This window comes from Exophiala spinifera, assembly GCF_000836115.1.
Source record: "Exophiala spinifera strain CBS 89968 unplaced genomic scaffold supercont1.8, whole genome shotgun sequence".
Classification (NCBI taxonomy): domain Eukaryota; kingdom Fungi; phylum Ascomycota; class Eurotiomycetes; order Chaetothyriales; family Herpotrichiellaceae; genus Exophiala; species Exophiala spinifera.
In genome coordinates this window covers 1,526,231-1,547,517 of record NW_015622520.1, presented here as the reverse complement: position 1 = coordinate 1,547,517, position 21,287 = coordinate 1,526,231, and the positions used below count along the sequence as shown (strand labels likewise).

Genomic DNA, 21,287 nt, shown 5'->3' with positions numbered 1-21,287 from the left:
ATTGTGCTGGCGGGAGGGTCTTCCGGAAGCCCAAGTGAGAGTGACGCACCTTCGAGAAGCGTCGACTGGTTTCTTGCCGACGCTGGAGGACACTGGGACCGTCTGACAGAATCTTTTTTGGGCGCTGGCCGGTCCCTGGGGGCGCTGTCCAATGGCCTCCGTCGACAGCCTTCCAGGGAATTCGAGGGCACCACAGGCATGTCTTCGGGTATCAATTCCGCCACGTCAGACAGTGCCATATACCTTTTGGGCCTGAATTCCCTCCTCCATCCGGCCCGCGCATTGAATACAGTCAATCCACCATCATACCACACAACCTCAGACAGCTCCCTGTTGCCGTTGCAGATCAATGTTGTGCCGGCAAGTTCATCCGTCAATGGAACGCAACAACTCCCCGGCAAATGAACTGTGGGGGTGGATAGAAGAGTGCGAATAGGATCATCATTGCTAAAACTAATAGCTTATTCACGTATGAAGCCTGACATTTCTCGTTCCATACCTGACCTGTGTTCCCCTAGCGCTGCGCTATCAGACCTTGAGGACGAATTGCTTCAGGTAAAGATAGTCGGCCATGTTCTTATCCACGGTGTCTCGGATCACCTTCGCAGCCTCCTCGCCGTATTTCTCTTTCCATTCGGCGTCCCACTGTGCTTCTGTCTTTGCATGTTTCTTCTGCCTCCCGTTAGCTCGAATCTCAAAGACGAGACAAGGACACGGGTGGGGACAGGGGCAGGGGGAGGGTCAGGGGTAGGGATACATGAACACGGGAAGGGTTGGAGAAAGACGTACATGAGCCCTCGGCTTCAGGTCCTTGGAGTCTATCGCATCCTCATGAAAACCCTTCCATTTCTCGAATGCTGCTTTTGCTCGTTCCTGGTCCTCTTTGTTGTCCCAGTTCAGCATATCCTGGTTGAATTCTAATCCAACACTCTCGCAGTATCGCCGGAGAACTCCTTCTGGATCATCGAGGAGGTCATCAGCATCAATCATGCAGATTTCTGGCTTGTCGGCATGACCATTGACAGCACCATCCACATGTCCAGTGACCTTGCTCCCAACCAATCCGCTGTCCTTGGCATAGTCGAAGAAGCGACGAAGCTCATCGTATCCTGCTTCACTCGGATAGAACTCGTAAAAGCCGGTCATCTTATCCAGGGGCGGGATGCAGCATCGGTAATAAGACGGAATGCTCGAATGAGGGTCTCGAATCAAGAAGGTAAAATGAAACTGCTCCAGAAGGGCTCTGGGGACGATGGTGGGATTTCCAGGTTCGCCCTCGGTAGGATATGGAAAAGGTGCTTTCTCGCCATTGGCATGACTGTTGACGCCGTTGGTGACGCCGTTGGTACCGATTCCTCGCCTCTTGGGCATTAGAGATGGAGCAATTTTGGCCGGTTGCTGATCAGGTGGAACTAGGTAATACGTGATATCCTTGATGAAGACACGTTTGCCCTAGTTCGAGGTGAGTGGAATGTTTATGGATTTGGGCAAGCACCTGCATAACAGCAGGACTTTCAGGGAGAGACTGTCACACCTCAGATCCATCTCGCTCGAGACGATCGAAAATTGACTTGTATGTCGAGTCCGCGAAGCCAGTGGCTTTCCTTGCCTCTTCATCGTTCTCGTATCGCACACTCATCCTCTCCGGACTAGAGAGGTATCAGAAATGACATCCACTCCAGTCGGTCGACTTACCCGTAATAAAAGGCATCACCAAACGGCTCGTGTACGCAGGCTAGATCCTTTCTCGTCATGAAGACCTTGAACATTGTCAGCATAGAGGCAATGGGGATGGTCCGTGGTCCGAACACGTTCAAACGCTGTGCTGCACGCACGTGGGTGCGTGGCACAGAAAATGGGCTTTGCGTTGGCCATGACCACGAATGCCTTCTCTCAACAACAATGCTACAAGTCAGTTGAGAGGTCAGACGGAATCCGTGTTGAAGCCAATAAGAGGATAACAAGGAATGTCAAGGCTCGTTCGAACCCAGATAAAATAGCCCCTTTCGGTCAGCTAGGTTGGATGTCTCAACTACTCAAGGCAGTCTGGCGAGGACGAAATAACTAGGCCATGCAGCTGAGAGAACGTCGAGGGAATATATAACATCCCTCATTTCGCCTTACGAGCAGCGCCCGAAATGCTTGGGCAAAACTCAACGCTCCCTGCACTGGAACATCGAGCTGGAACACATTTTTCCCGAGGCGAATGATGAGGCCGAAGGGAGTGAAAAATTCGTCACCAGTGCTCCATCCGTCCACTGATGCTGAGGCTGGTCAATGATGGTCCGTGGCGGTCCAAGTGGCCTGCACGGCGCGATCTGGATGGCTGACACTTGCTACGCCCCGCAAATCCGGGCTTGTCGTTGAGTCCTTCTTTATCCACCCTCGTGCCAGGAACATGCGCTGATCATCGCTCACTGGCTTCGACGTGCCTTGTTTGGAGAGGGGTGACAATCGCAAAAGATTGCCTTGGCCTGTGTGATTGGAGAAGCGAGAACACGGCCACTCGTATCAGGGCTCGTTTTCTGCATGTCTTTGAAGCATGGCACGGACAGCAGGAATCAGCCGATTGTGTCTTGTCGATGCGACGTGCCGTGAGAGAAGATCCCGGACATACTCAGCGCCAGCGCCACCACGCCACCACGCCTTGTCACGTGAGCGGCTTGGCCCAGAACATGCCCTCTGGCATCCCTGGAGTGTGGATATCTCAAAGGTTCCATGTTCTGCGGGTACAGGTCAAGTATTCATGTTCATTATCCTTTTCATGACGTCTCAATAAACAAACCCAACCGAGCGAGGCAAATACTGTCGCCGGAAGCTAGAAAAATAAGCACAAAGTATCAACCTGGGTATCACATTCTCAACGCCACCTGTGCCGTTACATTATGTAGCAGGACCTTTTTGTCGTAAATCCATTTCGATCCCTCATCCCAGCTTCATTCACCCGTAAATCCATATCTGTACGATCCACAAAGGCCAAATACCCAACCAGCTTCCTTGTTACTCGCAAACTGCAGCATATACACTGTCTCCCGTCCCATCATGACACCGCCTGTATGCCCAATAACTTCGTCCTCTTTCCACACCTTGACCGCGATGCCTGTCTGCATGATCCGTTCGAAGCAAGATTCCCCCAGTACAGCATCGAGAAGGACCACGTCCGGCGCCTTGTTGCGTACAATGAGAACGCGTTTCTCGCGTCCATTGCCGTGAACTCGATGCGGAGTATGGTTGGAACTGGGAAGTCTCGGGCCACGCCGTGCCGATCCTGGCTCGACGGTCGACGGTGATCGTGAGTGCGCATGTGCGGGCGTTGCTGGGGGCGAAGGGGCCACACTCACACTTCTGCTGCTGTCTTGCTCAGCGGCAGGGACAGATGCTGGAGCCGGTAACACACTCAATCTCGCACCACCCATGTTCTCCCAGTGCTGACCTTTGCGCATATAGAGGCGTATCTTCATGTTATTCACCATGCCGCCGCCATTTGCCGCATCGGCACTGGTTGCGGGAACGTTTGGTCCATCTTTTCCGGGCACAAAGCCCACTTGACTGGGAGCCGGAGTACTCGAGCCGGAGCCTGTGCCTGTGCGAGTACCACTGCTTGATGAATAAAGTGAAGGGCCTGTTGTGCCTGTATCCCTTCGTACAACGGACGACCGATTAATGTTGAATGCAGGCTTTGCGCTGAAACGCCTTAGGGCTGAGAACGCGCTGGCCATCGTCCCCGAGCTTTCGACAGAAACATCAATGCTCGCTGGCGTAGGCGCCGATGAGGCCCGATAACTTGATTTCTTGGCACTGCCGAAGCTGAACCATGATGATGCACGCGATCGAGTTTGGTCAGAAGAGTTGACGTTGAATGTCACACTGGGCTGGTGCGGTCTTGCGCGTTCAAGTTCGATATATGTAGGGTTGTTGCAGCGTGCCCAGTTGATCATACTATAAAGTGCCTCACACGCTTGGAGATTGCTAGAACGAAACATGATGTTGCTGCTTGTGCGAATGCGTGAATTTGGGGTTGGCGGAGAGCGAATTTGGATATCAAGCGCAGCGCCTTTCCGGAGCATCACGAGAGGTGTAAGTTCGAACCCAACGAGAGGCTGTTGGGTGGGAGTAGTCGTTCCTGGAAGCGACTTATCTAAACTTGACACGCCGGGGTTTGAGTGTTCTGCAGACATTTCGAATGCCTCGATCAAGCCTGGCGTTATGACTATCGAGCACTCATCTGGGTGTATCATCTCCCATGCACCTTTATCAGACCATGAACATATCAGTGCCGCTGCTCTTTTCTTCTTGTCAGCAGGCACAACATTGGAGGAGGGAACTCTTCGATATGGCCCTTGGGAAGCTGAATCCGAGGGTGCTAATGTTCTCGTCCCGGTGGATTGCATGGAGGACGGAGGATGTGAGCGAATCGCAAGTGGCATTGAAGACGGAGGATACGTCTGTTTTGATGGCCTTCTCTCAGTTGGATTGATGGATATTAAAGGCGTTGCTTTGTCTTGTTGCTCGGTACTGAAGTCTTCTGATGTTTCGGATGAATCACTCACACTCTCCGTGTCATAATCGGACGAACTGTCCGAGCTCGTGGATGGTGCGTACTCATGCTTCAAAGGCGAAGATGTCCTTCTTCTTGGTGCTTTTTCTGAAGATGCAGGTGTTGTTTTCAGCTCGGGCGGATGATTTTCCCTCAGCTGAGACTGCGGCTTGTCCATGGTACGGGGTGTAGCAGAAGGTGAAGGAGACAGCGCAGGGCTTTTGATGGTTGGCGAAGGTCTTCCTTCTCGTACTTGAGCGGTTGGTGGAGGCACCGGTACATCCTCAGTGAATATTTGGCTTCTGGTTGTACTTTTATCCTGCATGGGACCTCGCTTCGGTTTATTTTCAGGCAGAAATTGCCCGGTCTTCAGAGGTTCTGTGAGTGGAGAGCCCGCCGGTCCAATATCTGCTTGCGATTGCGGTCTCAGCCTAGGAACCGAGGGAAGATCTTTTGAAGGAGTCGAGGAAGGAGCCCGAGCATAGACCGGTCTTTGAGGTTGCATCCCTTGCGCTGTAACTATTGGAGTTGTGTCTCTGCTTGGTGAATTTGACGAAGAGTTTTTAACGGGAGAAGACAGCGACTGTTTGAGGTCCCTTGGGACTTGGTTTGTACCCGGAAAAGGAGAGTCGTAGATGCGACCTTCATGACGCTCCGCGGCCTGGGATTCGCGTATGCCGTCTTTCTGTGAAGGTGAACGCAGAGCATCGTTGGGTAAGCGAACTGGGATGAGAGGATCTGCCATCCTAGTAACCTGGCTCGGTTCTGGTACATAATCAGCTTTAGTAGTGATGGGTCCGTGGAATGATGCAGTCTCCACGGTCTTGATGGATTTGTCTGAGATTGTTGATCTGTCTGAAGAAAGCATAGATGGCACTGAGTGCCTACTTGCAAGGGGAGCCTGCGTCTGATACTGTACCGGTCGTGGTTTCGATGCTAGACCTCCACCAAGGTTCAACCTCAGGGAAGGCCTTTCAGACGTGATCCTCTCGGTGTTTACGTGTCGGCTTGCTTCAGTTCGTGCACCAGATACCGACGGTTCCCCAATTGGTACTTCCACGTTGGAAGGCTCTGAGCCTTGACTAATGGACTGTGTTTCTGTCCTGCTTCCCGATGAGATTTCACTCAAAGCTTGATGCACTGACAAGTCCTTTGGAGGCTGATGGCGTTTGGCGAAACTAGGGGCCCTGTTGAGCCTTGGTGGCAGAGGATTTGAGCCGAGCATACTCATCCATTCTGTTACCGCCTCTTTGTCATCAGTCTTCAGAGCCAACAGCTCCTGCCACTCCTTCCCGAGCCCAGCGCGGCCGCGAATCATTATGACAAGATCGAACTCATCTTCGCCACGCCTTGCAGATATTGAGCCCCATTGAACAGGTGGGAAGAGAAGCCACTTTCCGGTATCATCAACCTCACAGATGAGTACGTCACCCCCGGGAGCATCTCCTCGAGCATTGTCTCGGTAGATCAGTTCAATACCACAGTCCATTCGTTGCCCAGAAGAGTGGTACAATGTAAGGTTGAAGAAATCTCGTGCCTTGACGCGACGAGTCTTATCAACGGCAATGTTAGCTGTGGGCGCCATTGTTCTGATGTCTCTGGTTCTTGTAGCGTCGATATTTGCAGCTGCTTCGTCCTCCAAGCGCGCTTGTTCTTCTTGGTGCCGTCGTCTTGCGAATGCCGTCAAATCAGTGAAAGAGTCCGCCACCTGCGCTGCAAGAGGTCTGTCACTTTGGTCCCGTATCTGGACAAGAGCCCTGCTGAGAGCCTTTACCCTCAGTAGCGGCCTCTTCAAGAGATACGCGACATCGACCTTCTTGCCCTCATTGTCGACCAAGTCTCCAACCTCATCGCGTGTCAAGTCTTGATCCATTGGTGCATTATCGAGAGGAGCAAGATTAACCACCACGTCTTGAAACCCCAATCGCCATGCTTGGAGATACTCTCTGTATGCTTTTTGAGCAGTCTGTGCCCAGCTCAGAAAGCTTTCGACAGTTTGGAGGGGGATGCGCCCGTGCAAAGATTTCAGTCGTTCCAGGGCGATGCCCATATCAATAATAGGCTTTGTGTAGCTCATGTCGTGCTGAGAATTGAGAGCAGATGAAAACAGACCTGCTGCTACAGCTGCATCCGTTTTCGACAGGACGCTCTGGAGCAGAACTGGAATGACTCCATCGACTAGGGTCCTCAGCTCTCGACTGTACCTTTGCTCGTCTGAGACCAAGCTTGCGAGGATCTGGTGGGCCGAAGCGGATTCTTCAGCCATTCGCTTGCTTCTTGCTCTGCGCGCCGACCGCCGACTTCTGCGAGCTCTCGGCATTGACAAGACAGACATCAGGTCCTCGTGGGTTGTAAGTCTGCGCTTAAGACGTGATTCCGGGTTGCTAGATGTCGCCAGCTGTGGTGGTATTGGCCCATCATCTGCGTCGGGTTCCTCGGGAGGCAAAGGCGGAAGCTCATGCTGCTTGGTGAACAAGGCCGCTTGTCCGACAGACTCTGCAGCCGATAGTATCTGTTGACTGTCCGATAAACGCTCATTTTCAGGCTGTGAGGCTTTTGTTCCCTCGAAGCTAGAAATCGATCTTTTGTCAGGTGTATCTCTCCGCCGTCGTACTCTCGCACCTGCTCTGCGTAACGACGTAGGTGAGCCATCAGGATCGTCTTTTTCTCTTATTTGACGACGACGGCGCTTCGGAGTCGAATCTTGGTCGCTCCGCGGAGAGTGTCTAGGCCTGTCATTTTCAGGTTCCAGAGTGCTTCTTGGTTCGGAAGAGAGCGGCGCGTCTGGTGATTGGACAGAGTCCCAGATGTGATTGGGATCTGGCACCTTGGTGTTGTCCAACGATGACTTTTTCTTCCTAGTGCGTCTTCTCAGAGGCGCTGGCATCTCCACTGGTGGAAGTTCGTCTGTTGGCGCTTCGTCCATGAAAGGATCAGGCTGTTCGTCGAGCCAGGCTTCAATGCTGGGAATCCTATTGCTTACAGGGATTGTTGAATCCGACTTCGAGAACATGTCTCTGGTTTTCCCCAACAGCCCGGCCTTCTTCGAACGCAACCCTTCCGAAGGTGCCACTGGAGCTCTGCCCAATGTGGCCACATACTTGCTCTGTGGTCGATCCCTTTGCCTTGATTCATTGACATCAGCAGATATGTCTGATGTTGCGTCGAACTGTCTAGATAAACGGGGCTGTATCCCAAGACCACGTGGTGACTCGTCTTGATTGTAGCTGGCAGCATCAGGAACCGCAAGGGAGCCCTGATTCGAAGTGTTCAATTGTGCACTCGGGTTTGGAATGACGCGGATGCCATCATTCGCTGGAGAGTTTTGGTGCAGGTCCGGGCTCTTCTCGAAGCTATACTTTCGATGCGGCCGCGGCTGTCCATTCTGCTGCTCTTGATTTGAAGTGTATGACAAGTCGTATCTTTTGGTTTCTACCCGTCCGCGCGCGGTTACCCTGGGGTTCTTAGAGTCTTTTGCGTCTCTCTTAGCTCTCCAATGACCATCACTAATGATACGCTTCCTTGGGGCACTACTGCTTCTCTCCGTTCGCGGCTGCTCCTCTGTCTTCTCTTTCATGCGTCCTAACCTCGGCGTGTCTAGATCCCCATAATCTGACTTCGGCCTCGAGTCGAAGGAAGCGCACTCAGACCGAGGCGTCGATCGAACGCTCAGAGCATCCGGATCGACAGCACTTGCAGCACCTTGAGCTTGCCATTGCCGAATGCGATCCTGCACAGAACCGTGATCGTGGTTGTTGAAGGCTCGATCGGAGGCTACATTGGGACTTTGCGGAGAGCCGAGTACTTCGGTACGCTGGGTGCTGTAGACCTTGTGGGAGGCTTTCGCAGGGACTGCTGGTCGCATCGAGGCGCCTGATCGAGCTCTCCTCGTCGTCAAGGACCTGGTCTATCCACGGCTATCCGAATCCTGGCTCTGTTGTTGTTTTGCTGTACAAATGTTTGCATGGCTGGGGTCCAGCGTCCGACGCAGAATTCTGCTTTGTCTTCGATACCAAGCACAGTCAAATTGACCCAAGACTGCACAGATCAGCAACTTCAAGAAATGTGGAAAGGCCGATGGGTCATGCAGCAGATATTCGGGCGCACACAAGCCTGGCGGCACACCGCGTAATGCATGGATCGTTATGTGGACGATTCGCTTATCGCAGTTTTGGCCCGGCAACCGCCTTCAATGCCGTAAACATTCAGCCCAAACGCGTACAGCTGCAGCCGCTATCATTGGTCAAGAGCTGCGTCGCAGCAACTACCACGAAGAGATCATCTTTGTACCCGTGCAATATCTCGAGGAGATCTAATGCCAAAATCTATACTCGGCGGAATCTATGTGTGCTGGTCCGACCGTAGCCAAACTAAGATGATCCCTGGTACTGTTGTGTTCTCATTCCCGCACCATTTGCTAGAGACCCGCCTTGTTTTTTTCTGCCCAATTCATGCACGCTTGACGTGGCCATTTTGCTTTGGCTTCTTTGCAACTCCATTGCCTTGTAAAGTCTTGGACATTCGATTCAACGCTTTGAATGCTCGTGCTGTGGTGATGACACTGTCTGCTAGCAGGCCTGAAATGCGTCAGACACAGTTCCGCACCTGCAACCTAGTACTTACTGCCCGGTATCACAATCCAGATGAAGTTCATGAAAACGAAGTAGAACCAAAAGTAGTACGCCTCTGGTCGATAATATGTCAAATTCTTGTAGTAGTGGTCGAATAGGCTTGTAGCGTAATAGAGTACGTCGCCGTAGACCTGGCCTAGAGAGACGATGGCTTGCACAGGATAGCGCAGAGGATGAGAAGTAATGATGAGATATATCATCAGGAAGGAAAGAGGACCCCAAAAGATCTGCCAGTGCGTCAATACCTTCATTCATTGCACTGAGGATTGTCTGATGCCCTTACAGCGGTGATACTCTCCATACATAGGACAAAGGGGTCAGATGTGAGGTATCTCGAATCGGACAACGCGTATTCCTTCCAAAGCTGACCAAAAATATCTTGTGCTCCCCCCATTCGAGTGTGATTGTAGGCAAAGTACCCTTCGAAGAAGAGATGTATCGAACCAGCTTCGACTTGTCAGCCCTCTACACCAATAGACTGCAGAGAGTGGTCCTTACTCAAACAAAACCACAATACTATGACTCTGTCCATGGTCTTCAAATGGGGTGCCAATCTTCCGCTGAATAGCCATGTCGTACCCAATATCACGGCACACCCGGCAGCAAAGACAGCGAGCAGTTGGGCGACTGTCTTGTCATTGGCAACAAAGTTTGCTATCTCGACACCGACAGGATAGAAGGGATGAAGTGGTTCCAGCACTGTCACCGGCTCGGGCGGAGAGGGTGCTGTCCACTTGAAGAAATTCATGACTGCAGGCCAGCGTTTGGTTCTGGATGTACAGGTGTTTCGTACCCTAGCTGCTTGTCTAGGTGAGGTGGTGCTTGTGCTGGTCTGGCAGGAGACTTTGAGTGAAATGAAGGACAGCAGAGGGGGAAGAGAACGTGGCCAATATATTAGCTACTACAGTCAAAAAGGAGAGCGACACCTGGCGAGTCTGGAATGGGTGAATGAGTGAAATGTTCGCGAGAGTGCAGCTGGTGTTGGCTGGGCGCAGGCTGGTAAGGCACGCGCAACAAATTTCTGTGTTGAAATGCCACCCCAGACATTGGCTTCGCCTGGCCCACCCTATGCTTGGGTGGCTTGAAGGACCAACCTACAAGGTACAACCATCATCCTAGGCGGACATCATAACTGGTACGGGTGACGTTGTATCAAGTCACAAAGTAGCTGACGACATTTTTGAACATCGCTGAACATCGCAGACAGATGTTCATGTAGGTGAGACTTGACGTGATCGTGCAGATAATTACATGTACTAACAGATCGTCCCTGCTCGCCTATCTCACCTTGCTTCAGGTACCCAGGCCAGCGTGGGGAATGCCTATGTATCTCTCCATCTCGACCTAGCGACCTGACCTGCCTGGAGGGCATTCAAGGCACCTTTTGAGGTAAGCCCTCGCAGTGGGTAGGCTCATCCGTCACAGTGCACGGGACGAATACTCATTTCTGCCTTGTTTACTTGTCAAAATCCTCATCCGACCACCAGACAAGCCCGTCCAACGAGCTTCAGCATTCCGTGTTTTTCGGATAATTACGTCAAGGGATCCCGGTCAACTCTCTATGCACGTACTGCCCAGAAAGAGGCGACGACGGATCTCTATGTTCAGCCATCTATGAGAATATGGTGGCAATGCGTGATACTGAACCCACAACCCAGACGGCATTCACCTGTACCAAAGTGGAATAACATACGGGAAAGTTCGCGATCGCCCGCATAGGATTCCCCCATTAACGGGTGGGATAAGTCCTTGGGCACTTCCGCACCGCCAGACCTTGAACACGCTACCCAGTCTGCGACAAGACAGCCAACTTGGCTCATGCATTGGCGGGGTAGCCTCACTAGCAGGGCTGTTTTATACTCACCCTGACATATCGCTCCTTTACAAGCCCTTTAAGCCAGAGAAGTTGAGAGTCGGAGACTCGCCCTGCGCAAGCGCCTAAGCTATAAATGGCTAGCCCACTAGCCCATGAACTCCGGAGTGTGATGCTTGTACTGCCGTATGGAGTCCCCCGTACGGAGATAACCATAAATCATCATCACTCTACCCGAGGGTGTCGACATCTGTGAAAAGAAGTTATTCCTTCGTGGACTTTTCGTAGACGCTTCCTCAAGTATCGTGAGTCCATAACTCATCCGTGAACCCTCGGACTGGGCGTAGTTCACACCGCGAATCGCTCAGACAGAGATATAAACGACCAGAGAGCGCCTCCTTGGCCTCGTACTGATACCAGTCAGCGCTTCCGATGTGTTCACTACTGGATCTCGCCCCCGAGGTCCTACATCACATTTTCACACATGTTCACCCTACAGACCTGTCTCCATTGTCTATGACATGTCGATATTTCAACCAGGTCATCCAGAACGACGAACTTCTCTGGAAACACCATTATCTCTGCCTATTTGTAATCATCATGTCTGATGCCGGGAACCATCTTATGCTGACCGCTTCACCAGGATCTTCCTCCGGAAGATGGTACAACCTCTTGGAAAACAAGAACAACTCAGCTCGTCACCGCCATAAAGATCCTGGAGGCTGATGATGAGAGCGTCAAGGACAATGCAAGTGCACTTATTTCGCGCGGGGGTGCGAGAATACGTCTCTGACTAACCCTCCTCCTAGACCGCGGCTTTGCAGGAAGTGCTAGAGGCCACTCTCAAGCTCATTGAAGTCTCGGTCTCCCAGTCACCAAAGAACACCGACTTTCTCGCCAACCATTTCAAAAAGGCCGCGAATCTCAGCGCCTTTCTCTGCAAATCCAGCCTGTTCCCCCGCGCCGCGCCTGGAAAGTGGACTGCTGCACCCACAGCGGCGCTTCGACAGCTTTCCGCCAGGCTCCATGTGCTCGGTGGAATGAATCTTGAAGATCCGTGGCCCCGAATCGACGGACACACATGCATCCACATTGCCGCTTCTCATGATTCAAGCGCCGAGGACGACGCTGATGACGACGACAGCAGTGACAGCGAGGACGACAACACTAACGCTAACACTGGCACTGACAACAACAATAACGAGAACGATACCAACAACAACAACAACAACAACAACGAGGACGACTACAACGATATTGACGATATTGACGATGACGACGCCAACGACGACGATGGCACCGATGGTGGTGAATACCCAGAAGTTGTCAGCCCTGCAGCGGCCAGTGCAGGTGGAGACGCATCCACGCCCTCCACAAGTACATCGACGACCTTTTCGCCGCAACCCATCCGCTATGCACACCCGTATGCTCGATCCCAAGTCTACGACTTGCGCCGCTACACGCAGGCGAACAAGTGGGGTCCATTTGTGAGTTGCTCGATGCTATTCCTATTCTTGCCAGAGAAACGCAGGGATTTCCTCCCCCCTCTTACTAACATCAATGGCCTGCCTACATAGATGGACGACGGCTCCGGACGAATCGACTGGGAAAAAGTTCAAGCCATCATGATCGTCATCGGGTTCAACTACAGAATGTACGCCGAGCGCCGCGGGGCGTCGTCGTCCTCGCACTCCGGCGTTCTCCGGCCCTGGGACGAGGCCTTCTTCGGCATCGCCACCAACAGCTACGTATCCTCCCCCTTGAGCGGCAAACTCAGGCCCAGCCTTCACCCCGACCTCGACGCCGTTGACCCTTACGGCGTGACGGGGACTTGGATGCGCATCGTCTGCTTCCTGGACTTCAACGACCTCTACGCCTTCAACTTCGAATCCGGCCGACTTGACCCCACGCAGGACCGCGAACCGCTGACCACGCGCGAGGCCTTCCGTCTCATTCGACTCCAGCTCCACGTGACGGCGGTTGATGCTCCCAACCCCGACCTCGGAGACGGCGACATGCCCGTCGTCCACTTCCAGGGCACGAGCCGGAGCACCTTCATGGCCTGGGATCCTAACGCAAACAGTCGAATCCGCGGCACCGTGAGGAAGACGGCGAGTGGTGCGATCCGTTGGACCACATTTAGCATTTTCCATGGAGAGGTAAGCACCACCATTATCATCATCCTCATCCTCATCATCAATGAACCCCGCAAGCAACACATCCTCCCCAGTCGGTCGTCGGCTTTCTCTTTCATATCCTTCTCAGGTTTCCTTTTTTTCTTTTCTGACTATCGTGTCTTTTGTTTCGCGTGAAATAGGAGCGCTGGCGGTCCGAAGGCGTACAAATCGGCGGCATACGCTCCGCCCGGGGTATCCTGGGCAACTGGTTCGACAAGGACTACGACATCCACGGTCCCGCAGGGCCGACGGCCTTCTGGAAAATCAGCGACGAAATGGTCGAAGAGGCCCACCACAATCCGCCTCCCATGGTTCAAATCTTTCTGAACGGAGGTCCCTAGAGCCCCAGAACATGGAGTCATGTCAGACTCGCCGGCCCCTTAACGATCTTACACAAGCGAATATCGTCGCCCTCGCCCTCGCCCTCGCCTAGTCTTTTCCATCGTCAAACCAAACAAGGAGTGTAATGCGACATATTCAACTAACCATGCAATACCACGCTGATGACCAATGAAAATCATCATCATCACCATCATCGGCGGTGGGCAACGGGATAATGTTCTACGGCGCAAATGGCACAGTGAGTATAAGTTTGTTAAAAATACAAGAGGCAGTAAATGGGAGGGAAAGACGCCTGCCGAGTAGAATGAGGAAATGAGAGTGTGGCGGCAAGTGACGAAGGATATTCCAGGATGTCTCTGATTTATCTGTGATTCATGTATGCGTTTTCTGGAATGAATGAGTACACAAAGTAGCACTTCTCCCCGTATAGACCTGAGCAAGCGAAGTTACCTCTCTTGGATATCCAAGATAGTAGAGCACACCTTTTCCCAACTTGCATCAAAATGATTCGGGGTTGCTCTGTTTCCTTAGACGTTCGCAGTACGATCGGTCCAACGGCGCGAATTGCGAAATTTAAAAAGTGCAGGCAGAGTGACGGAGCCTTGCTCACAATCGAATTGGCGCCCTACATATTTCAGGTAGGGAGACTTGGGAGAGAAATGGATTCGCATTCGCATGTACCACGCAACCAAAAGGCTGCGACCAGGGGTCGCATAACTGACCCAAAAAGAAGTGAGATACAGTCAGAAGCCCACCGTAATATTCCATCATACCAACACAGCTTTGGGTATAAATTGTGCCGGTTCTCATCGGACAATGCCCAAAATATGACTCCTCGTGACTGAAAAAAGTTTTACATGGTCGGAAAACATGACGACCCCGAAGCAAGAAACGCCCGCTAAACCCCCTTTCAAAGTAGAAAGGAAACCATCCACATCTTAATCAATCTCCATTCTGTTTGCTGTTGGTCTTGCCGGAGGATACTTCGAACCACTGGACATTTCTGTTGCGTATTGTGCATATGCACTTCCGATTGGCTTCTCCTCATCGTCGGCGTTTGCAGATTTGTAGATATATGGTTTGAGACCCTTGTTGTAATTGCTAGCGCATAGACATGCGTTTGTGATGGTGAGGAGGATCGAGATGATGGTCAAGACGGCAAAACTGGTGAGTTCTTTGCGTGCTGGAAGGTACGGGCCTTCGTGTGAGGGTGAGTACATGCGGACCATTTTGAAGATGAAGTAAGCGAGACCACCAAAGTACAGAATCTAAGGAGATAAAGTAAGCATCAAGGTGATCATGCGCATGGTGGGAGCAGACTTACAATGACTCCAATGGTGCCCGCGAGATTCTCCCTCCGCACAAACCATGCGGCTGCCAGGAGGATGATGATGGTCACAGGTATGGCTGCGATAGTCAAGGCGAATTCGGCTCGGCGCTGAGTGACAATGACAACAAACTGGACAGTAAATCCGAGGAAGAAGAAAAAGTCGAACTTCAGCAGAGCGATATAGATCTGGTACTGGAGGTAACGTCGCTTCATCCTCAAGTCGGCCGAAATGCGCTTGTAGATCGTCCAGGCGAATTCGTCATACAGCTTCCAGGCGCAGCCGGCCAGAAGAGCTGTCCCGACGCCAATGATGGCTGGGATCGCGATCAGAAATGGCTTGGTGTCCTTCCAAACCTCCATTTGTATCGAACCATCTTCAGACAACTGGAAGACTGCGTCCTTGATCTGCGAGATCTGGACTGCTCCATATATAAGCAGACCACCATTATACATAACCAAGCCAATGACTTGAATTGTGTTTTTCATCCGGAGGGCATCCCAGACCAGGAGCAACTGGTAGAGGAAGCCGAAAATGTACAAGGTCAAGAATGTAGGAATCGTTCTTGAGGCCGTCAAGTTGGTGCTAGTGGACTCGAGATGGATTTGGAAATGAGCGAATGCATAGCTATCCGACGCGTTAGCCAGAGATCCGATATGTCTTTATGCTGACCAGGGCCTCTTACCATTCAAAAGCGAGGACGATGCATGCTTGCGTCAAGGCTATCAGGCTGAAAGCCCACGTCCACTTTGAATTCGGGACGTACATGATCGATCGGGATTTGCTCCTCTCGAAGTTTTTCACTGCATAGCCTTCACGTTGATGATAGCCTCCAGCCAGAGGTTGATAGGACTCGGGCTGGCCTCCCAGGAGGGAAGAACGAGCTTCGTGGGAACGAATTTTGGCGACTTTTGGCGCGACTAAAAGGTATGGCTCGGTGCTATTGATCAAATCCACCACAGGTCTTCAGTGGTGGTTCGGCGCAGGGGACGGGTGTCCGTAGAGAGTTGGTGGAAGGAGAGTGAAGTCTCAACACAGGATGGTCTCGAGAGTTTCTGTCGAACTCGAAAACGAGGGGGCTGTCTTGTGGTGACGGTTGGGTCAAGGCGCGAATGGATTTTGGCACCGGCGGCTGAAACGTTCAGGGAGGGGGGCGTGCGCCTATGAGAATGGTGGTCGTCCGCGATCCTGGACGACTGGCAGGCTAAGCGATGGAACGATGGAACAATTCGAAGTGTTGGACGTTAGTAAAGGTGGATATTGCGAGAGGGCGTTTGTGAGCGAGAGAATATACAAGTCAATGTGATGAGAAAGATGGTTCTACGGTAGGAAAGAATATGAGGACTGAAGTGTTGTAGAAGACTGTTGTGTGTGTGGGTGTCAGCAGTGGAACACCCAAGAGGGATGACCCTGTATAGGAGAACAGGGCAGAACGTTGACTATGGGGGCCATTTTAGGCCAGCATCCCCTACAAAGTACCCCGTAATTTGTACAGCCATGAAGCCATCCATCAGCCTCACCAGCCAGTGGCTCAGTGAGCCGTCAGGCCATGTGAAGGTTACTCTGGTGAATTCCCCTAGACTGTACTCCCTTCGAACAGAAGCTATTTATCCAAATGAAGAGTCATGCATCTTCACCAACCTTCGCGATTCCTGCGTCGAATGTGTTTGATGCTTCGGGGGCCGTAACCTCACGTCAGGGCCGGTCATAGTATTCTCGGTTGTTGTGCACTTTGGTCCTTCTCCTCGTTTTCGACTACGCCTGTGCCACAATCTTCCCTGCGCCTCAGCGTCGAGCACCCACCCAGGCCAAATTAGTGGGCTGCGCCTCATTATTGAGGCGACAACGGTGGTTTCCTGCTCCGAGACTTCGTTTTCATCCATGTGAATTCAATCGGTATCGTTGTCAATCGTCACATCGTCACATCGTCACGGCAAAAATATATCGGCCGTGATCATTGTGCAATACGGAGTTGAGTCCTTCACCTTGATCAACATGCATCGCATAAACTTTTTTCCCTGTTCCGAGTCTCGAGTACAGACGGACATAAGATTCCGGGAACAAGCTCGGCGAGGCGGCCGCGGTAGAGACTCCTCCATCCACGCCCACCTCGACAGCAATTGATATGCTCGTTCTCGACTACAGCTTCGTCCACCTTCACTCGAAATGAGACTGCCTTTCCACTCTCCCTAAGCGATGTCGTGGACATAGGGAATGCCATGACGACTAACTCCGTTGACATGATACACCCCAAGGTATATATAATCCTGCCCTCGACAGACCGTCAAGTTTCACAGACATCATAACACTCTCCTCCAAGTGATCAGATGGCGAAAACCTGGCTAATTACAGGCTCTTCCTCGGGCTTTGGGCTCTCGCTGGCCAGGTATCTGCTTGCACACGGTCAGAATGTCATCGCGACCTCTCGCAACCCGAGCAAGACCCCAGATCTGGTCAGAGAAATACAGTCAAACACTCGTGGCCGCTGGGTGACCTTGGACGTTACTTCACCTGGCCAGAAGGTTGCCAAGGTCATCGAAGATGCGTGGAAGGAGTTCGACGGCATTGATGTCCTCATAAACAATGCCGGGTATAGCATTCTTGGAGCTGCAGAGGAAATCCCCGAAGACCAAGCAAAGGCTCAATTCGAAGTGAACTTCTGGGGAGCTATTCGAGCGACCCAATCCATCCTGCCTCTAATGAGATCGCGCAATTCCGGTACAATCGTCAACATCTCGAGTATTGCTGGGATCGACGCTCTTCCAACTTGTGCCATTTATGCGGGCAGCAAATTCGCTCTCGAAGCATGGTCGGAATCCTTGTCCCGAGAGGTAGCTTCCCTTGGCTTGAGAGTGCTCATTGTCGAACCTGGCGCTTTCAAGACAAACTTTTTATCCAAAGATGCAGCACTTGTCGTAGAGCCAAGCGAGGCTTACAAGTCAACTGCGGTCGGGTCTGTGCTCGAAAAGCTCCATAAGCTCGATGGCCAACAGCAGGGTGATCCAGGCAAAGCGGCGCGGGTCATCTTCGAACTTGTCACAAATACTGGGGTTGGGGTGGGCAAGGAGAATTTCCTGAGAGTGCCACTGGGCCCTGATTGTTTTTCGAGGTTTACTGAAACCTGCCGTCGGCGACAGGAGAATTTGGACGCCATGGAGGAGATCGCAAAGTCGACGAACGTGAACGCATGATCGTTATCATATCTCCCGTTGCCAGAGTTCAGAGGGTTTAGATAGTAGAAGAAATCCCCATCTTGTTGAGTTTTCATAGTTTTACCTCTAGCCTGGCTGATGTGGCTGCGTAACGAGGCTGAGAACAGGGCGTTTAACCTGTCATCCAGGATGGTGACTCCAACAAGATTGCCTTTGACTGGCGAACTGCGGGGTCCAGTCCAGCCACGACTCGTAGCCTTACTTTAAATTCTACGTTGTGGTACTCGACTCTATCCTCCTGCGCATACGTGTACGTTCCTCGTTGCTCATCTGTCCAAATCATGTCAGTGAAGAAAGTGCCCAGCCCTGTTTCAATCGCACGAGTCATCGTTTCGCCTCCAGCTACCACATTGGCCCAATCGACGGCCATCCTCCGAGAACTACAAGCCTTCGGTCCCGTTACCTCCTTTCACAGATCGAAGCTGACGCGGAAGCACACAAGCCGTTCACCAGATAATGGACTTGTGAAACAAGAGATTGAAGTCACCTTTTCGGATCCTGAAACAACACAAATGGCGGTGAACGCAAGCCCCTTCACCGTCAACTTTACCTGCAATGTTCCCAACCCCCAGGTAGAAGATCCCTTCAATCTACGCTGTCTAAAGGCACGGGAGGTTCCTCGGTCTAGAACGATGATGTGCCGTGTTGAACCACATATCATGAAAGAATTTCACGGGCAGAACGCTCTGTCTAAAGGGTTCTCTCCCAACACACAAACCAGGCTACATCAAAGCCTCCTTGACATGAAACCGCCTCCAGCCATTGCTGACGGGCTTGGAGTATTACAACCTGGTAAATCGGATATTCTCGACACAACGCATCTCGTCGAACGTCCACCTGACCTTATGACCATGTATCGACAGCCTCATAAACAGGCAGACCAACAGTTCCAAAACGAAGATAAAAAGACAAGGGCATCCACATCAATCGACGTGTGAATGATGCCTCCCAAACTGAATGCCGAGCACACACAAACTCACAACATGGAAATATCATCACCCTCCACGTGGCAACATTTTAGCATACACGATGCAGCATTGTCAAGACTGCAAGCGATACCCTTGCTCGACTGTCAAAGATAAAGCGTTGGCGGATCCTCTCCAGCTCACGCATCAACACCTAAATTGTCAGTTATCTCGGCAGGTCAGCAGGGCAGGATGTCAGGAATTGTACTTCTGTGGCCCCTTGCGCAAACGAAATTGCCAAAAGCCGCTAGATTTTCCTCCAACGCATATTTTGCCCTGCAATGGACAGGTACCTTCTCGCGGTGCTGGGTGTGAGTAAGCCCCATTCTAAGGGCTGAAACCAAATTCTGTCTATATATATACAAATACTAGCTGCGGTGTTGACTTTTCGCGTTCTTTGCGAGCCACCTGTTCAAGAATGTCCCAACATCATTACAGACACAAGAGCATTAGGTTGCATGCCAGTAATCTCTGTCGAGCCTCTTGCTCGGACTGCAAATGACTTGAGAAATTCTTCATTCGCTAACCAACTGCCACGTGGACGAATGAAAACCATCACATTCTTCTCATTAACTACTATGGCGCACCAGTTTCTCGATCCATGACTCCAGCTGTCCATGATCTTGGGTGCTGCATATTCGGTTATCTTGGGGTCCAACTCACCATGGACGACGAGCATTGTCTTCAGCGCTTTATCCTGGTCGAGAGACACTTCAGACGCAAGCATGGCTTGATACCTTTTGTGAGATCTAACCGGCTGAGCTGAGCGAATATTGACGTGCCAGGGAGAGAGCTCATCCCGCCTTTTCTACATCCTGAACACAATCCGGAATGGTCTGGACGAGTACGACCGCGCATGCCCTCGAGCGTACATCCTGATCATGATCTCCACCAAACGATCATGATAAGTGCAGAGCAATATAATGGCGATTCCTAGGCGCCAGTTCCATGCTGCGAAAAGGACGTCGCCCTACTCGCGAGCTTCTCTTTATCGCACCCTACCTTCGACCACTCCGATTTTGGCCTTTTGGATTCCGACATCGTCGTTGCATCTCGTCCAAGGGCGATCAACTCTTTCCGGAAGCCACCTGATTCTGCAACCGGTCTCCACAAAGGAAACAGCAGCAATTGCCATTATTTCGCGATATCAATATAGTAGTCTCTAGCGGTTTTGAGAAGCGTCAATTCCCAGTAACGCACATTTTCTCTGACCCTGGCCTCCTTGGAGTCTTTCTTCTCCATCAATACTTGTGCCTTCGGGGAGCAACCATTTACTTACTATACGAGCATTATTCATATCAATCAAACCAGAATACAACTACGATTCCGAGTATCACATCCAGAGCAAAAACACAGAAGCACAAGATTCAGCAGCAAAACGCTAAGCGTCAACGATGACGGCGGTCACCAACCCAACAAGTCTCACGGCAACAAAGTCCCCTTGGGGCATGAGTGTATATACCGTGCTGTTGAGAATTTGATGCATTTGAGCCTCTCCGACAGCTAGGTGTAGCGTTATCAGAAGGCCGGCCTAGAGTAAGAAAAGCGCGGGGACGATCGTTGGTTGTTCCAGGCCTGCTAGGGCATCGATGATATTACTTTGTTTCTTGATACAGCTCCTCGGTGGTTCCTATTTAAGATGCTTTGGAGCCTCGGAAAGTGGATCCTGTCGGTAACGCACATTTTCTCTGATGTGTTTGCCGGTCGGTTCTTCGAGGAATTACCTCCTTCACGCTACAATATCATCAAGAAGCGCTTCCAAAGCTTACTCTCATGGAACTGTCGAAGCTTTGGTACATCATCTGTGAGAAGCATCTTCTCGTTTAAGTTACATTAAAATCACATATCGATATCATTTCGAGTCTTCCGAGCCCTCATGGCCATTGCGGCGTTCTTTGACCTCGAAATATGGCAGGCTGACGCCGTCAATGCCTTCCTCAATTCACCGAGGCCAATAGAAGTTTATATCGAATACCCAGCTGGCTATTCTAGTCCAGGCAAGATCTTAAGGCTGTTAAAAGCCCTCTATGGGTTGAAAGAATCATACGACGCATTCACTGCGGCCCTGAAGGAACTCGGGCTTACGGGTGTGCCCACTATCAACTGTCTCTTTCACAACTCACACTTCCTAGTGTTCTTTGACGTTGACGACATCATGATCCTATATCACAGGAGCAAGGAGCACTCATTTCACCTATTCGCCAAGCAATTGCAGGAGCGCTTTAAGTTCAGGGTCATGGAAGACGTCAACTGGTTCCATGGAATCCGCATTTGCAGGGACC

General features: G+C 51.6%; 7 protein-coding genes across 7 annotated transcripts; 3 read left to right on the top strand and 4 right to left on the bottom strand.

Annotated features, from left to right (window-relative positions):
- Window positions 1-528: 528 nt before the first annotated feature.
- PV08_10581 (uncharacterized protein) lies at window positions 529-1,769 on the bottom strand (the record flags this gene model as incomplete). The annotated part of the gene is made up of 4 exons (XM_016384895.1): window positions 529-672; window positions 790-1,452; window positions 1,535-1,649; window positions 1,696-1,769. 4 exons carry the CDS (start codon window positions 1,767-1,769, stop codon window positions 529-531), a joined length of 996 nt encoding a protein of 331 aa, XP_016231497.1.
- A 1,167-nt stretch (window positions 1,770-2,936) lies between these two features.
- PV08_10580 (uncharacterized protein) lies at window positions 2,937-8,402 on the bottom strand (the record flags this gene model as incomplete). The annotated part of the gene is made up of 1 exon (XM_016384894.1): window positions 2,937-8,402. The coding sequence occupies one exon, from the start codon at window positions 8,400-8,402 to the stop codon at window positions 2,937-2,939; it is 5,466 nt and encodes a 1,821-aa protein (XP_016231496.1).
- Window positions 8,403-8,986: 584 nt separating this feature from the next.
- PV08_10579 (uncharacterized protein) lies at window positions 8,987-9,916 on the bottom strand (the record flags this gene model as incomplete). The annotated part of the gene is made up of 4 exons (XM_016384893.1): window positions 8,987-9,114; window positions 9,161-9,395; window positions 9,452-9,615; window positions 9,667-9,916. The coding sequence occupies 4 exons, from the start codon at window positions 9,914-9,916 to the stop codon at window positions 8,987-8,989; spliced, it is 777 nt and encodes a 258-aa protein (XP_016231495.1).
- Window positions 9,917-11,413: 1,497 nt separating this feature from the next.
- Window positions 11,414-13,499, top strand: PV08_10578 (uncharacterized protein; the record flags this gene model as incomplete). The annotated part of the gene is made up of 5 exons (XM_016384892.1): window positions 11,414-11,572; window positions 11,625-11,717; window positions 11,791-12,468; window positions 12,559-13,140; window positions 13,299-13,499. 5 exons carry the CDS (start codon window positions 11,414-11,416, stop codon window positions 13,497-13,499), a joined length of 1,713 nt encoding a protein of 570 aa, XP_016231494.1.
- Window positions 13,500-14,438: 939 nt separating this feature from the next.
- PV08_10577 (uncharacterized protein) lies at window positions 14,439-15,596 on the bottom strand (the record flags this gene model as incomplete). The annotated part of the gene is made up of 3 exons (XM_016384891.1): window positions 14,439-14,768; window positions 14,825-15,455; window positions 15,514-15,596. The coding sequence occupies 3 exons, from the start codon at window positions 15,594-15,596 to the stop codon at window positions 14,439-14,441; spliced, it is 1,044 nt and encodes a 347-aa protein (XP_016231493.1).
- Window positions 15,597-17,155: 1,559 nt separating this feature from the next.
- On the top strand, window positions 17,156-18,019 carry PV08_10576 (uncharacterized protein; the record flags this gene model as incomplete). The annotated part of the gene is made up of 1 exon (XM_016384890.1): window positions 17,156-18,019. One exon carries the CDS (start codon window positions 17,156-17,158, stop codon window positions 18,017-18,019), a length of 864 nt encoding a protein of 287 aa, XP_016231492.1.
- Window positions 18,020-18,321: 302 nt separating this feature from the next.
- PV08_10575 (uncharacterized protein) lies at window positions 18,322-18,978 on the top strand (the record flags this gene model as incomplete). Its single annotated transcript, XM_016384889.1, has 1 exon — window positions 18,322-18,978. The coding sequence occupies one exon, from the start codon at window positions 18,322-18,324 to the stop codon at window positions 18,976-18,978; it is 657 nt and encodes a 218-aa protein (XP_016231491.1).
- Window positions 18,979-21,287: the final 2,309 nt, after the last annotated feature.